At 42.6% G+C, this 17,500-nt stretch overlaps 1 protein-coding gene across 1 annotated transcript in view; it reads left to right on the forward strand.

The window, feature by feature from the left end:
* loxl4 (lysyl oxidase-like 4) overlaps nt 1–17,500 on the forward strand; it is a 48,997-nt gene that overhangs the window by 31,383 nt on the left and 114 nt on the right. Inside the window, exons 11-17 of the mRNA XM_080448918.1 lie at nt 2,561–2,584; nt 3,469–3,584; nt 3,699–3,717; nt 4,227–4,363; nt 9,616–9,727; nt 13,359–13,761; nt 13,972–17,500. The exon at nt 13,972–17,500 is cut by the window's right edge and continues 114 nt beyond it. Of these exons, the coding sequence (XP_080305044.1) occupies nt 2,561–2,584; nt 3,469–3,584; nt 3,699–3,717; nt 4,227–4,363; nt 9,616–9,727; nt 13,359–13,429 (479 nt within the window). The 3' untranslated portion in view covers nt 13,430–13,761; nt 13,972–17,500. The remainder of the gene's footprint in view (nt 1–2,560; nt 2,585–3,468; nt 3,585–3,698; nt 3,718–4,226; nt 4,364–9,615; nt 9,728–13,358; nt 13,762–13,971) is intronic.

Raw genomic sequence — 17,500 nt, forward strand, 5'->3', positions numbered from 1 at the left:
ACAGTTTTCAAAGACAAGCACATGGAAGTACAAAGACAAGCACAGGAAAGTACAGTTCAATACAAGGTTTGTTAAGAGGATTTTAAACCAAGAAAGCCTATGGCTTGTTTCCATTGGGTCCTTTGTGCTCAATTCATCGAAACATTTAACACATTGCGTATCCGGAGATTTTCGTTCCCACCGCCGTCCCTCTAAATCTTCCCCTAATCCGCCATTATCTCAGAGTTTTTGTCTCCTCGCTGAACGCTGTTTAACATAAACCGCGACTACTGCAAAATGGAATGTCTTCTCTGGGCCACTCACACAGCTACCCTGTGTGTCTACAAACAGTTTAACGCGTGATCTTAAGGTATTTAGCGAGGTCTGTGGCGACGTGAAAAAAAACAAAAAAACAACAATAAATCGCTGGCACTGGTGAGTACATTATGATATTAAACTCTGGCGTGGAATGTGTTAATGACAGATAAATATACACTCCTATGCAAAAACGTCATATTAACGGTAGAAATCGAAAATAAAAATATGTACAGTAAACAGTTCGGGGGTGGGGGTGGGGGGGGGGGGCAGTTCCGAATTGCAGCCACCTGTAAGTGGGCGGTTTTGAAGGAGAGTAGGGATTCACTTGTTTTTATAACTGTTCCGATTTAAAATTCCACATTTTGGTGGCATAGCAGTAGAACAAATGTAATCCCTTGTTTGAGCCAAATCTGGGTTGAACGTGATTTGTGGAGCTCCCTCTGGTGTTGTGATTGTGGACGTCATTGACAGGTAAGAGCTTACTGCAGGGTTTAGGTAAATGCAATGACATTTTTTTTATGGTCCCCTGGTGGAGGGGAAATCACTTTTACTGCTTCACCCAGCAGATGGCTGCTCAGATGGCTCAAATGAGCACACAGGGTCGGGGGGGGGGGGGGGGGGGTTAGGGGTTCAGTGTCTTGCTCAGGGACACTTCGATACGTACATGTAGACCGGGGGAAGCCGAGGGTCAAACCAGCGACCTTCCTATTCCCACACAGCCTCCCTCTCTGCGCATGTCATTAAAGGTGAACATAGCCGCTCCACCAGCTCATGATGCCACGCCTTTTGAGTGCCGGTAATTCAAGCGTATTTTGTCACACCACACCGTCGTACAATGAAGTATAAATCAGTCTTAAAGTGGTTACATTATTAGACGTGTTGTATTCTTGCAGTTAGCTTAGCTATATGGGTTTGATCCACCTCAGGGTTAATGTTGAACGTTGCCAGGTTTGATCCACCTCAGGGTTAATGTTGAACGTTGCCAGGTTTGATCCACCTCAGGGTTAATGTTGAACGTTGCCAGGTTTGATCCACCTCAGGGTTAATGTTGAACGTTGCCAGGTTTGATCCACCTCAGGGTTAATGTTGAACGTTGCCAGGTTTGATCCACCTCAGGGTTAATGTTGAACGTTGCCAGGTTTGATCCACCTCACGGTTAATGTTGAACGTTGCCAGGTTTGATCCACCTCAGGGTTAATGTTGAAACGTTGCCAGGTTTGATCACCTCAGGGTTAATGTTGAACGTTGCCAGGTTTGATCCACCTCAGGGTTAATGTTGAACGTTGCCAGGGTCTTGTGGTTTGAAGCCGTGTCTAGTCTTAAGTGCTCTCGGGTGGAAGCTGTGGTTTTGGCTCACTGTGGGTACAGGTGAGTGGTTGTGTGGTTTAGCAGAGTGGGGTGTGGGGGGGGGGGGCTGCCCTAAATTATTATGACAAACACCTGTGCACTTGCACAAAACTTTATTGTACCAGCAGCACTGCTGGCATAATTGCCTCCGTGTCGGATAAATCGAGTTGCATATTGAATTTAATTAGAGTGAATTATTTTCTAACGGGTAAGAAAACATGTTGGAGTGAAACCTCAGTGTAACCTCAGCTCAGCTCCAGTGAGTGTTTGACGAGGGGGGGGTCACCGAGGGGGGGGGTCACAGCTCAACGTTCAACATAGAGCTCAAAACACATAAAGAGCCTTTGTCTGCTGGAAGTTTCTGTCCATTAATCCATTTAGACCAGGAACGCATCTCTGACATTTTTAGATTTCTTTAGCTATTCAAAAAATACAAATATCTATTTTTTTATCGTGAAAATATGTGCAAATCTTTGAATATATATATATTTTTAAGCGAACATTTGTAACTCAAATCTTTGCTTCTGGGGGGGGGGGGGGCTGGAACAAAATATTTTGAGATGGGGGGGAGACCACGGCCAAATCATTTTGGGGGTCCTTGACATGAAAAAGTTTGAGGACCACTGATATAGCAACATACGTTTTTTCAGAAAACTGTTAGGATTTAGAAGACATTTGTAGAATCCACCAGAAGCAAAGATTTGAGCCACAAATGTTCTACACAAACTTTCTAAAAATAGCAGATCTACAAGCTCGTAGCTTGGCACTCGGTGCCGCGCTACAAGCTTGTATATCTGCTATTTTCTGAACAGCCAAAAGAAATCTAAAAACGACACATTGTATTCCCTGGTCTTAATGGGTTAATCTGACACATCGGGTTCTGTCCGCTATTAACACATTCCGCTCTACCTCTCAGGAACGTTCCCCTCCAGTCAGTCAGGTGAATTAGTTTCTCAGTTCGGAGGCAGATTGGTTCTGTCGTCAGGGGAGAAGAAGGAGCCATTTTAGAAGGCCCACAAGTGGTGAGCTTGTGTGAGACGGCGGGCCCAGTACATGTTGAGGCCGGGTGGCCCCCGAAAAAAACAGTGCTGTCATCTTTCCAGATTCATTAGCCGCCCGGTTAGCACGTGTCTGTGGAAATGACTGCGGAGCTGGTCCAGCTGCTAACAGGCCCTGGGTGTTATACAAAGGACACGGTAGGCCCACGGTCAGGCCCGCCTCAGTTAATCTCTTACAACAACACGTCAGAGTTCTGTAGGTGTGTGAGTGTTTCAAAGCCCCCCATTCACCCCGGGAGTGGGTAAACACGGCTGGGAACGGCGCGGCCCGGGGCAGGCGCTCAAACAGGCCTCTTTTTGAGAGGTGTTACCCTGACACCCCACGCTCATACGTTCATACGTTCTCCCAGTGAGGTCACTCCATAGGGAGCCAGTGTTCTATTAGCATATGAACGCATATACATGCGTACAGGAAAAAAGTATTAAAAAAAACAAATGGACTAAGACCAAACTGACAGATTAACCACTTCAGTCCCCCTGGTGTCTATACTAGGCCCCCCTCCTTTTTCTCTCTCACCAAATTAGCCGATATACAAGCTCTGTGAGTTGTGAGCGTGGCTATTTTCGCCGAATGTTCGCCCTAGGGATTAGAGACAGCCCTAATAGACATGCACACACTGACATAAATGCATGCACACACACACACACACACACACACACACACACACACACACACACACACACACACACACACACACACACACACACACACACACACGCACGTTCACACACCTCACACGTTGACCGTGTCTGTGTTGTCCTCCAGGCCACTACCACAGCATCGAGGTGTTCACACATTACGACCTGCTGACGCTCAACGGCACCAGGGTGGCGGAGGGGCACAAGGCCAGCTTCTGCCTGGAGGACACCTACTGCCCGAGGGTAAGTTCACCCACCACCCATTCATAAAAACCTACCCCCCCCCCCCACACACTATCTACTGCCCCGAGGGTAAGTTCACCCACCACCCATTCATAACCCCCCCCCCGCACACACACTATCTACTGCCCCGAGGGTAAGTTCACCCACCTCCATTCATAACCTCCCCCCCCCCCGTTCACACACACTATCTCTGCTGCTATTGGAGGAGACGAATACCTGTCATTCACTCATAACCTTTGTAGATGTATTAAAGGCTCCGCTTTGGCATTAGCATCTGGTTTGCAGGACAATTTATTTTTAGGCTTCACTTCAACATTTATCATAAGATAAAATGTCACGCAGACTCACAGAGTACCCATAGAGTACATAGAGTACCGTACAGCATCTAGTGCCGCTCAGGGAGCTGAAGTGTCTGCAGTTTAGGGGCGAGGAATGTCAGGCATAAAAGTTTGAAATCCTCCATAACGTGGATTGATCGTCCTGTGTGTGTGTGTGTGTGTGTGTGTGTGTGTGTGTGTGTGTGTGTGTGTGTGTGTGTGTGTGTGTGTGTGTGTGTGTGTGTGTGTGTGTGTGTGTGTGTGTGTGTGTGTGTGTGTGTGTGTGTGTGTGTGTGTGTGTGTGTGTGTGTGTGTGTGTGTCTAGGTCTTCAGAAGCGCTTCTCCTGCTACAACATGGGAGACCAGGGCATCTCCGTGGGCTGCTGGGACACGTATCGCCATGACATCGACTGCCAGTGGGTGGACGTGACGGACGTGAAGCCAGGGGACTACATCTTCCAGGTCAGAGGGCATTTCCTCTGCCACTCATTTCAAACTATAGTAGCCAGTCATCACACATGAGTTTGATTGAATGGCAGTAAAGTCTGGATTAGAATTATTTGCACTCGGGTGACGTTTTCATACACGGACTACGGCCTTGTGGCTTCAGTAGGGCTGCTGCCAGTATCCTATCTGTATATACACATCTATAAGCTACACGGTTAGCAACACAGCATTGTGGCCTCAGTAGGGGCTGCCAGTATCCTATCTACACGCAGCACTGCCTCAGCCTGGTCAGCCACCGTCCAAGAAGAGAAAGATATACTCGTTCAAAGCAAACTTTTAGTTTCAGCTCTATAATTCAAGGCATTCCATGAGAAGATTTACAAAGACTAAAACTAAGCTAAAAACTAGTCATTTCCTATACAAACATGTATCCTATTATGTGTACACTACGTTGAGGTAAAATAAAATGCGTGCATGTGCCGTGTGCATGCGTGTGCTTGACGTTATTAAAATAGCGTTCCGCCAATAAAAAACAATCACCATTATAGTTACACCCCTGAACAAAGGCATTCATTACCTCCCCTATAGCTGGAGGCCCCTTCTTGACTGGCCTGGTTTATTTATACAGCATAAAAATGGGTCCATTTGTACGCGCTCTGTGTTAAATTAACACTTAGGTTTTGGCTGGGTAGTGCTTGAGTGTATCTTAGTCCAACACCCAGAATCTCCTCTCACCATATTCCCATGGGTCCCCCACCCCCCACCCCCCACCCTGTCATTACCATGTCCTGTTGTCACCAGTCGTGTCACTGTGGGCAACAACTCCAGCACACATCAAAGACTCCGTCCCCCGCTATCCCCCCATTGGCTGCTTGAAAACTACTAATCCCAGCATGCCGCAGTACGGAGCGAGTTCTCAGATCTCAGCATGCTGCCAATTACCTCCCAGCCGTTAGAGACGGGCTCCAGTGTAACTGGCTGTGCGTTAATTACTGCTGCTGCTGCCTTAATCTGCTGCTGCTGCCTTAATCTGCACCTCCGCTAAACTACACTTCCCTACGTGTGAGACGCAGCTTCATATAATTTGCCCGTGCGTGCATGCGCGCGCTCGCACACACACACACACACACACACACACACACACACACACACACACACACACACACACACACACACACACACACCCCCCAATGGTGGAAAGTAACTAAGTTTAAAAAAATGGTATTTGTACTTCACTTGAGTATTTCCAATTTCCAATACTTTTACTTCTACTCCTCTACATCTCAGAGGCAAATATTGTACTTTTACTCCACTACAATTATTTGAAAACTCTAGTTACTAGTTACTTTGTAGATTTGGATTATTATTACAAAACATACATTAACGACTTCAGCCCTATATACATTTCGGCCATTTGAAAATAGCCGATCTACAAGCTCACAATGCGTCGTGAGCTTGTAGATCTGCTATTTTCAAAAGATTTGTATACATTTTGAAAACTTGTGAAATGGGACATTCTGAATAATGAGTACTTTCTACTTTTGGTACTTTAAGTACATTTTGATACCAATACTTTTGTACACACACACACACACACACACACACTAGGTGTATTTTCAGCGCTCTGAAAAAGGCATAATTATAACGTGGCACCATGCCACAGTTATGCACCGTGTAGGCGGATAGCAGGGAGGAAGAGAAGGAGAAGTGAGGGAGGAGAAGAAGGCATAGAGAGAAAGAGATGAATGGGAGAGAGAGAGAAATGTGAAGAAGGAAGCGCTGAGGTCAGGAGGTCTGTGTGAAAACAGAACACCAGATAATATATATATATATAATATAGTGACTTTAGAGACACAAGGAGAAAGAAAATGAGAGGAAGAGTGACTGGGCCTTGATCACCAAGGATGCAGTACTGGAAAACACAAACTCTCTCTCTCTCTCTCTCTCTCTCTCTCTCTCCCTCTCTTTCTCTATCTCTTTCTCTCTTTCTTTCATTCTCTCCCTCTTTCTTTATCTCTGCAGCAGGGGTCTTCAACAGGGGGTCCGGGACCCCTAGGGGGTCCTCAGAGTTACTACAGTCAGGGGGTCCGCCAAATCTTTGTGTGATAGGAACCTTTTTCACATTAACCACTTGAACACTAGCATCACTATTCTGGAGGGACAGTTGCCAAAAATAGCAGATCTACAAGCTCACAGGCATTGTGAGCTTGTAGATCTGCTATTTTTGGCAAAGAGATTTGGTGTACAGGGAACAAAGGAGCAAGTTTACTTGAGTATTGAGGGTTTAAGTGGATACATGTCTGAAAATGCACAGTAACATTAAGTGATCATAGTGCTGTCCAACTAGTCTATGAAGCCGTCCGCCAAATCAATGAAAAAGTTTAATCTGCAACACAATGTTATACAGTGAGGGGGCCCTGCTTCATCTCTCTCTACACAGTATCTACCTCTACCTCTCTCTCTCTCCCTCTCTCTCTCTCTCTCTCTGTTCTTTCATGTGTGTATCTAGTAAAGTGAGGGATGATGTCTCCACTTTTCTCATCCAGGGCTTTAAGGAAAGTTCCTGCAAGCTGTTGCCCTTGAACCACCCAGAGCTAATGAAACACACCAATTACCTCCAATTAACCACGGCCTCCCCCTTAGTCAAACAGCCCCCCCGCCCCCCACACCCACACCCCCCTCCATTAGAAACGGCTAATTTGCCACCAAGGAATTTTCTCCTGCCCTGTTTTTATTTTTACAGCCACTTTCTCACTGAGTAGCATTCCAGCATCTTGCAACAGGCTCTCTCTCTCTCTCTCTCTCTCTCTCTCTCTCTCTCTCTCTCTCTCTCTCTCTCTCTCTCTCTCTCTCTCTCACACACTCAACGTCCCAACATTGTAATTTACCCAGAAAAAAATGCGGAGACCCATATTTTTTTCATGCGTTTGTTTTTCAAAGTTACTCCTTTTTTTAGTTGTAATTTGCCTTGTGCTCCCTCTCTGTAGCTGTTTGTAACCTTTACTTAAAGTGGGTGTAGTCGTTTACAGAGGCAGCCATTAGAGTAAATGGCCTCTCAGTATTATCACCAGACCGGATTAACACAATTGGTTGTATCAGCAGGTTTTTATGGAACTTTGCTACTGCAAATAACAGACTATTAGTACAATGTTGAATGGCACACACAGGGGCTCAGAATAGGAGGCCACTTTCAGACACACAAACACGCTAAGTGCAACTATGCTTCGGCGCTAGTCCTCAATTTCAAGTCAAAATCGCTCCTTATTATCGCATACCTGTGTTGGTGCAACGCGCAGAGCAAATGTGTAGCAACCAGAACCTCTCCATAATCAGGGTTGCATGGAGACGGCTGTTGACGGCTTGCAGTGGTGGAAAGTAACTAAGTACATTTACTCAAGTACTGTACTTAAGTACAATGTTGAGGTATTTGTACTTTACTTGAGTATTTCCAAGATCCAATACTTTTGCGTCTGCTCTACACTACAGTACATCTCAGAGGCAAATACTGGACTACAATTATTTGAAAACTTTAGTTACTTTGTAGATTCTGATTATTATTACAAAACATACATTAACCACTTCAGCCCTATAAACATTTCGGCCATTTGAAAATAGCTGATCTACAAGCTCACAATGTGTGGCGATGCGACGCATTGTGAGCTTGTAGATCTGCTATTTTCAAATTATTTTAATACATTTGAAAACTTGAACTTGACATTCTGCATAATGAGTACTTTTAGTACTTTAAGCACATCTTGATACCAATACTTTTGTACTTTTACTCAAGTACATTTGGAATTCTGGACTTTTACTTGTAACAGAGTATTTTACATTTACAGTATTGATACTTTTACTTAAGAAATAACAAATGTGAGTACTTTTTCCACCACTGACGGCTTGAACTCCACGACCCCCAGGTTTAAGAATTGCGTAATAACCCCCGCTAGCTGTGAGTTGTCATTTTCTCCAGTGTGGGAGAGACAGTGACTTTGTGTGAGCGTTACACAAGTTCCCACAGAAGTTATAAAACAGTTTATGAAGGGCTTATTTAACTCAAACAAGCAGTGAATTGCATGCAGTTGTATTTCCCTAGGGCCAACAGTATTGTTAGACATCAGTGATTCTCAGCCGCCCTGTTCATATTGAGGACCCCCAGTTTGGTCACAGACCCCCATTTGATATGATTTTTTTTAAATCTCTGGGATCTACAGTATACTGTAAAATCCTCAGGGTAAATTCAACTTTAATTTGTTTAATTTGTACTCTCAGAGTTACAGATTCAAACCGGGAACACAGACACGTTAGATTTTAGCTTTAACCATTATTTTATACTTTTGGCTATTCAAAAATAGCAGATCTACAAGCTCATAGCGCGGCACTCGGTGCAGCGCTATGAGCTTGTAGATCTGCTATTTTTTTTAAATCTTGAAATGTTTTAAACATTTGCAGAATCCCCCAGAAGCAAAGATTTGAGTTACAAATGTTCGCTTTAAAAAATATATATTCAAAGATTTGCACAAATTTTCCAAGATTTTTTCAAAAATAGCCAAAAAAATCTTAAAATGACACAGATCTTAATGGATTAAGGATCCTTGGTTCCTAACACTCAATCATTTAGCTGGGGACCCCCTGGAACCCCCTCAAGGACCCCCCCCCCCCCCCCGAGTGCCCACAGACCCCCACGTTGAGAATCAGTGTTATACAGTACAGTACATTTTCCTATGTGAAATCCATCAGAGAGAACAGGCTGTATTTATCTTATTACACAATAAGGACACACTGTATGGAAAAGCCATCCCGTGTTTTTATGGACATAAACGGGATGGACTATAAAAACAATACCAGCCCACGAGTGCCTTTTAATAACAGTCTCTCTAACAATTTTACATCCAAACCATCTTTATTTCAAATGGCTTTCTCAGTGTGTGTGTGTGTGTGTGTGTGTGTGTGTGTGTGTGTGTGTGTGTGTGTGTGTGTGTGTGTGTGTGTGTGTGGCTGTGGACAGAGGATAATACAGTATTATTCCTGTTCTCTCCCTGCGTCTGGCCAGCTGGAGATATTGGATGGAGGGGAGAACAATAAAATGATAACCCGCCCCCCCCTCCCCCCCCACCCCCACAGTAAACCAGTCTTGTGGTGGTGATGAAGTAAAGAGGCTGAAAGTCAAAAGGTCACATGTGTAATGAGTTATAAACCATGATGAGCGTTTGGTCTGCTAGTATAACGTGTGTGTTAACATGAAGGTCATACGTGTGATTTCATTGCAGGTGGAGGTGAACCCTTCGATGGACATGGCCGAGTCGGACTTCATGAACAACGTCATGCGGTGTCGATGCAAGTACGACGGGCAGAGAGCGTACATGTACGGATGTCACGCAGGTGAGGAAAACGTGCACGACACGTGCACTCAGTTTTTTTTATTAATACGATGTTTTGTTCAGGTGTTTGGCACAGATTGTAATACTAATAGAAAGTACAACATATACATACATTACACCATCGCTTAGGTAGATAAGAATACAAATACAAAGCAATACAACTTCGTCTTTACCAAAGACATACTGTACATAGAAACTCTTTACCAAAGACATACTGTACATAGAAACTCTTTACTAAAGACATACTGTACATAGAAACTCTGGACTGCCTTTACATTTGTGATTGGGAAATAGGTGAAAAATAGACCATTTAGACTGGATGCTAATTCTATGTGTCCGAGCCCCTTAGTCACCTGGATCTACACAGCAACAGGGGAGGTCACAGATTGGGCTAATCCAAAACCGTCATATCTTGCACACTTTAAGTAATACATATAATAATACAGCAGACGCCTTTGCGCACTGGTGAAGTAGTGACGTTGATGCAACAATTCTTAATTTACAAGTTAAGCTGTAAATTATTATTGTTGATGTTTCCAGCGGCATGCTCATTATAAAACATAACAATAGGTATGCTCATTATAAAACATAACAATAGGTTCATGCTCATTATAAAACATAACAATAGGTTCATGCTCATTATAAAACATAACAATAGGTATGCTCTAATTGAGCTGTGACGCAATCGTTTCTCCAAACGCTCCGTTGTGCACAGGGTTCCATCCAAACTTTAAAAAAAAACTTCACCTTTTAAATGCGTTTTTTACAAATCACATATCGGTTCTGCACAACCGACTCGACGTCGGGACGCGCGTGGCAAATTTGAAATTGGTCGGGCGGTTCTTGACGGTGGTGTCATGAGGGCCACAAGGAGTACCACAGCGTTCCACCGGTAAATCTTTCACGTGCACCCACAAGGTACGGTACACGAGCGTGGGGGGGCTAGAACGCGCCCCCCCCCCTAGATTCATTCACCAGCCAAGTAGGCTACTCAAATGGCTACTATGTATAACAGGTTTACCGGTGAGCGTCCTCATACACGGTATAGAAGCAACACAGCATTATGGCTTCAGATCTGCTGTGGTATCCTGTCTACACGCAACCAGAATGCCTCCACCACCAAAGTGCACGCGCGTCCATGTGACGTCATTAAAATACTGTTCCACTGGGAAAAAAATCACCGTTACACCACTGGTTCTCGAGATACGTGAACCACAGACGTACATACAGAGATACATGAACCACAGACATACATACAGAGATACATGAACCACAGACATACATACAGAGATACATGAACCACAGACATACATACAGAGATACATGAACCACAGACATACATACAGAGATACATGAACCACAGACATACATACAGAGATACATGAACCACAGACATACATACAGAGATACATGAACCACAGACATACATACAGAGATACATGAACCACAGACATACATACAGAGATACATGAACCACAGACATACATACAGAGATACATGAACCATAGACATACATACAGAGATACATGAACCACAGACATACATACAGAGATACATGAACCACAGACATACATACAGAGATACATGAACCATAGACGTACATACAGAGATACATGAACCACAGACATACATACAGAGATACATGAACCATAGACGTACATACAGAGATACATGAACCACAGACATACATACAGAGATACATGAACCACAGACGTACATACAGAGATACATGAACCACAGACATACATACAGAGATACATGAACCACAGACATACATACAGAGATACATGAACCACAGACATACATACAGAGATACATGAACCACAGACATACATACAGAGATACATGAACCACAGACATACATACAGAGATACATGAACCACAGACATACATACAGAGATACATGAACCACAGACGTACATACAGAGATACATGAACCACAGACGTACATACAGAGATACATGAACCACAGACATACATACAGAGATACATGAACCACAGACGTACATACAGAGATACATGAACCACAGACGTACATACAGAGATACATGAACCACAGACATACATACAGAGATACATGAACCACAGACATACATACAGAGATACATGAACCACAGACGTACATACAGAGATACATGAACCACAGACGTACATACAGAGATACATGAACCACAGACATACATACAGAGATACATGAACCACAGACGTACATACAGAGATACATGAACCACAGACGTACATACAGAGATACATGAACCACAGACATACATACAGAGATACATGAACCACAGACATACATACAGAGATACATGAACCATAGACATACATACAGAGATACATGAACCACAGACATACATACAGAGATACATGAACCACAGACATACATACAGAGATACATGAACCACAGACATACATACAGAGATACATGAACCACAGACATACATACAGAGATACATGAACCACAGACGTACATACAGAGATACATGAACCACAGACATACATACAGAGATACATGAACCACAGACGTACATACAGAGATACATGAACCACAGACGTACATACAGAGATACATGAACCACAGACATACATACAGAGATACATGAACCACAGACATACATACAGAGATACATGAACCACAGACATACATACAGAGATACATGAACCACAGACGTACATACAGAGATACATGAACCACAGACATACATACAGAGATACATGAACCACAGACGTACATACAGAGATACATGAACCACAGACATACATACAGAGATACATGAACCACAGACATACATACAGATACATGAACCACAGACATACATACAGAGATACATGAACCACAGACGTACATACAGAGATACATGAACCACAGACGTACATACAGAGATACATGAACCACAGACATACATACAGAGATACATGAACCACAGACGTACATACAGAGATACATTAACCACAGACGTACATACAGAGATACATGAACCACAGACATACATACAGAGATACATGAACCACAGACGTACATACAGAGATACATGAACCACAGATGTACATACAGAGATACATGAACCACAGACATACATACAGAGATACATGAACCACAGACATACATACAGAGATACATGAACCACAGACGTACATACAGAGATACATGAACCACAGACATACATACAGAGATACATGAACCACACACGTACATACAGAGATACATGAACCACAGACGTACATACAGAGATACATGAACCACAGACATACATACAGAGATACATGAACCACAGACATACATACAGATACATGAACCACAGACATACATACAGAGATACATGAACCACAGACGTACATACAGAGATACATGAACCACAGACATACATACAGAGATACATGAACCACAGACATACATAGAGATACATGAACCACAGACATACATACAGAGATACATGAACCACAGACATACATACAGAGATACATGAACCACAGACATACATACAGAGATACATGAACCACAGACATACATACAGAGATACATGAACCACAGACGTACATACAGAGATTCCGTGCATGTATTGTAAGATGGGGTTTAAGTGCTTCCTCAGTGTCATGTGGCTTCATCCACGTATGTTGTTGTCTTCCTGTAGGAGATGCATACAGTGCAGAGGTTGAAGATCTGTTTGAACACCAGAGGCAAATCACCAACAACTTTGTGTAGCCCGTCTCAAGGGCCCCAGAAGGAAGCCCCCCCACACCCAACGGGGGGTCCAAAAGACTGCTCAGGGTGGGTTGTGGGTGTCTTTGTGGATGCCCAATGGTCTCCGGACCTCAGGGACCCACAGAACTAAAAAAATGGCAACTTGTCCATCTCCTTGGCTGATGTGGAACTACGAGTACCCACAATGCATCACACATCACAAGAGGACGCCATTGCAGAGACCTCCATTCTCAACTTGAACAGCCGAATGACACCCAGAGTGGAACAGAGGGGTCACACAGCCCTGAGACACATTCTATCAGACAAGCAAATGACACCCAACAGTGGAACAGGCATCACATGGCCTGAAACACATTCTATTAACAGTGGAACAGGCATCACATGGCCTGAAACACATTCTATTAACAGTGGAACAGGCATCACATGGCCTGAAACACATTCTATTAACAGTGGAACAGGCATCACATGGCCTGAAACACATTCTATTAACAGTGGAACAGGCATCACATGGCCTGAAACACATTCTATTAACAGTGGAACAGGCATCACATGGCCTGAAACACATTCTATTCTACAAGCAAATGGATATCGATTCAAACAATGATGTTGGCTTGTGAACGTGGACTACTCTGCAACTAACTTATCTATTCAAAATGTCTATACGTATGAATGACATTAACCACATGACCCCTAGTGCAGTGCTTCTCAAACGTTTCCAGGGACCCCCAAATTGATATATATTTGGCCGTGGACCCCCATCTGAAAACGTTTTGAGCCAGGGACCCCCAGAAGCAAAGATTTGTGTTAAAGTGTTTGGTAATGTTCATGATTTTAGAAAAAATACCCTAACCCTATATTTGCCATTTTTGAATAGCCAAAGCATAAAAGGTTAAAGTAGTTCAAATGATTGTGATGCTGTATTAACACATTTTGCTGGGGACCCCCTGGAACCTCACCAGGGACCTGTGGGGGTCCTCGGACCCCACTTGCTTTAGTGCCCCAATTCTGGGTTCAAACATTCAGTGAGAAATAGCAGATCTACAAGCTCACAACAGGTTGCGTTGCGACGGTTTGTGAGCTTATACTTTGGCTATTTTTGCGGAAGAGATTTTGGTGTAGAGGGGAAAAAAGGAACGTTTTTTGTTGACGGACCCCGTCAACAAAGTATATACTTGTTGACGGACCCCATCAACAAAGTATATAGGGTTTAAGTGTTAATGTCATTACAGGTCAGAGGTCATCTTTACAAAGACGAAGGGAGAAACCTAGATGGAGAGAACTGGAAAACATGAAAATCTGAAAAAAAGAATACGAGTATTTTGAGTTGAATTGTATTTCGTAGTGAAACAGCTGATGCATGGGTGGCTTAAGATCATTGTAATTGGCTCATTTCTTGGTATTATTATTTACCTTCCTGGAACTATATTTATGGATGATGGCGACTTCTACATTACTTCAATATTGGTGCTCTTAATTGATATTGTATACTTTAACCTCACTACATTTCCATTGAACAGTGTTGTATAATGCATAGTTTTTACAATTGATTAGGTATTTTATTAATGCTTCAGTGTTTGTGTCAACAGAATCAATTTACAAACTTGCCGTCTTGAGTTTATGTTAGAAATGGTCAAATTATTATTATTATTATATTTTTTTTATGGAATGAAGCACTTTATCTTTTGAATATCAGTATTCCACATTTTGGCCATCCCCCGTTTTAAAATTTGACATCAAATTGACTTTTAGGTTTTTTTTTACTCTTTGACTAATTGAAATCCAAAGCTTGTGCCACATCATTATGCAATGTACTATTTATGCTGAAAATTAATTTATTCATGGATTTTATTTTATGACATGACTCAACAATGAGCTCAACAAAGCTAGCTAGCTAGTCTTTAACTTCAAATTATAATATTCGGTATGCTTTAACAATTTCGTCTACCTTGTAAAAAATAGTTAAGCTGGTGATAAAAAAGTATTACTATATTACATTAGAAATTAGAAAATGTTGAACATTCCCATGATGCAACTGATTTAATGTATTGTTTAAGTGCTGAAAGGACTGTATTCAGTAGTTCAGCCCTGCTGATGGGAGTGAGAGCTGGCCTGGCAAAGCCACGGTACTGTGGTAGCAGGCAGGGTTTGAGAGCATATAAAAAGCCTTTTAATTAGGCCTGGTTGGGTTAGGCTTAAGGTTATGGTTAAGGTTAGGGCTATAGAAACACTAAGGGACTTTTACATATGGGGACATGTGTGTAAAGGGGGAATGGGGAGTTGATACGGGTAAAGAGAGAGAGAGAGAGAGAGAAATTGATTTATAAAGGAAGACAAAACGAGAGGAAAAGCTTGTGCAAGAGAGACAAAGCAGGTCGGTGAAAGAAAAGAGAGAGAAAGAGAACATTTGTGCAGACTTAGCCTAACGTGAGTTTTTACTGGCCCGAGAGCTGGGCCTCTCTTCAGGCAGTTCTATGGAGAGACCGCAAGCTGGCATTTTAAGCTCCTTAAGAGAACAACATGTTTGTCTGGGAGGAGAAGAAGAAAAAAAGAGACCAAAACGGTTAAGATTCACGATGGAGCGCAGTAAACAGACGCTCTGTTTTGGTTTAACCCTGGCCTGCTTGAAAAACCTACTGCAGCCGTGCATCACTTCAGCTGAATCAGTAGCTTTGTGTCTACGGACGGCCCCACTCTAAACACTGACGTCACTCTAGAGCTAGTTTACTGCCAGGGTCACTGTTTGTGTCACCGCTTGTTCAGTCTATTAGTGCCTTTGATGTGTTTAGCTCGTTGTCCTCAGCGGTCACACCTGTTTAATGGACAGTTTCCAGGACACAGTCAAGTCACCCATAAAGACAAGGGTAGACGTAATGAGTTCCTTTTTAGCAGATACTCTCAGGATCATTGTGGGTTCCTCGAACATTTTGGAGACAAACTATTGTAGACCTTCTAAAAAAAATCTACTTTCACAACTGCAGCACCGCCATGTGTTTAACCCATTAAGGCCTGAGACACATTCTACAAATGTCTTCTAAATCCTAACGGTTTTGTTTCTATATCAGTAAATATAGAAACAATAATAAAACATCATTAATATATTACATTAGAAATTAGAAATGGTTCAACATTCATGGTGCTCAAACTTTTTCATGTCAAGGGCCCCCAAAATGATATGTATTTGGCCGCGGACCCCCGTCTCAATATATGTTGTTCCAGGGACCCCCCAGAACCAAAGATTTGAGTTACAAATGTTCGCTTTAAAAATATATATATTCAAAGATTTGCACACATTTTCAAGATTTTTGAAAAACGGCAGATCTACAAGCTCATAGCGCGCTATGAGCTTGTAGATCTGCTATTTTTTAACAGCCAAAGAAATCTAAAATGACACAGATGCGTTCCTGGTTTTAATGGGTCAAAAGAGTGGTGTGTCCCCTCATCCAATCAGCTCCATCACCAAATAAAGCTGTAGGTTAACGACGGAGCTAGGAATCTATAAGTATTTAATGACGTGGTGTTTTATTTTATTTTCTTCTATTTGTTTTTTGTGCTCGTGTATGTGTTTGTTGCCGTTGACATTATTAACATCGTCTGTTCTATGTTATTTAATTTTGTATGCCATTCCATAGCTCATAGAGTAAACTCATATATATCTGGTTTATAATCATAACACACTCATCACAAACTAAATACTGTATGTGTATCCACGCTGTATAGGGATATATACAGCGCTGTGATGCCACTTTATAGATGACCAGTTATCCTCTTATGCCTGAGCTGAGAGTGTGAGCTACATGGTGCTTTATCTACAGTATGAATTATTATTCATAACACAAGCTGTGCTCTCAGGGACAATGACCTCCTGTTAAACACTACAAATATAATATATGTGTGATGTGATTTGGCTTTGCTTTTTACTACTTACCCACATTATGATACAGGATGATTTGATTAACACCCGTACCCGTACTGACATAATCTGTGTTTGCATGCTTCATGCTGATATGTAATTTATATGAACTATGTGACTTAAATATGTGACATTTTGCCTTGGGGATAATAAGGATAACT

This window comes from Gymnoscopelus braueri (genome assembly GCF_963280865.1).
Source record: "Gymnoscopelus braueri genome assembly, chromosome: 14".
NCBI lineage: Eukaryota > Metazoa > Chordata > Actinopteri > Myctophiformes > Myctophidae > Gymnoscopelus > Gymnoscopelus braueri.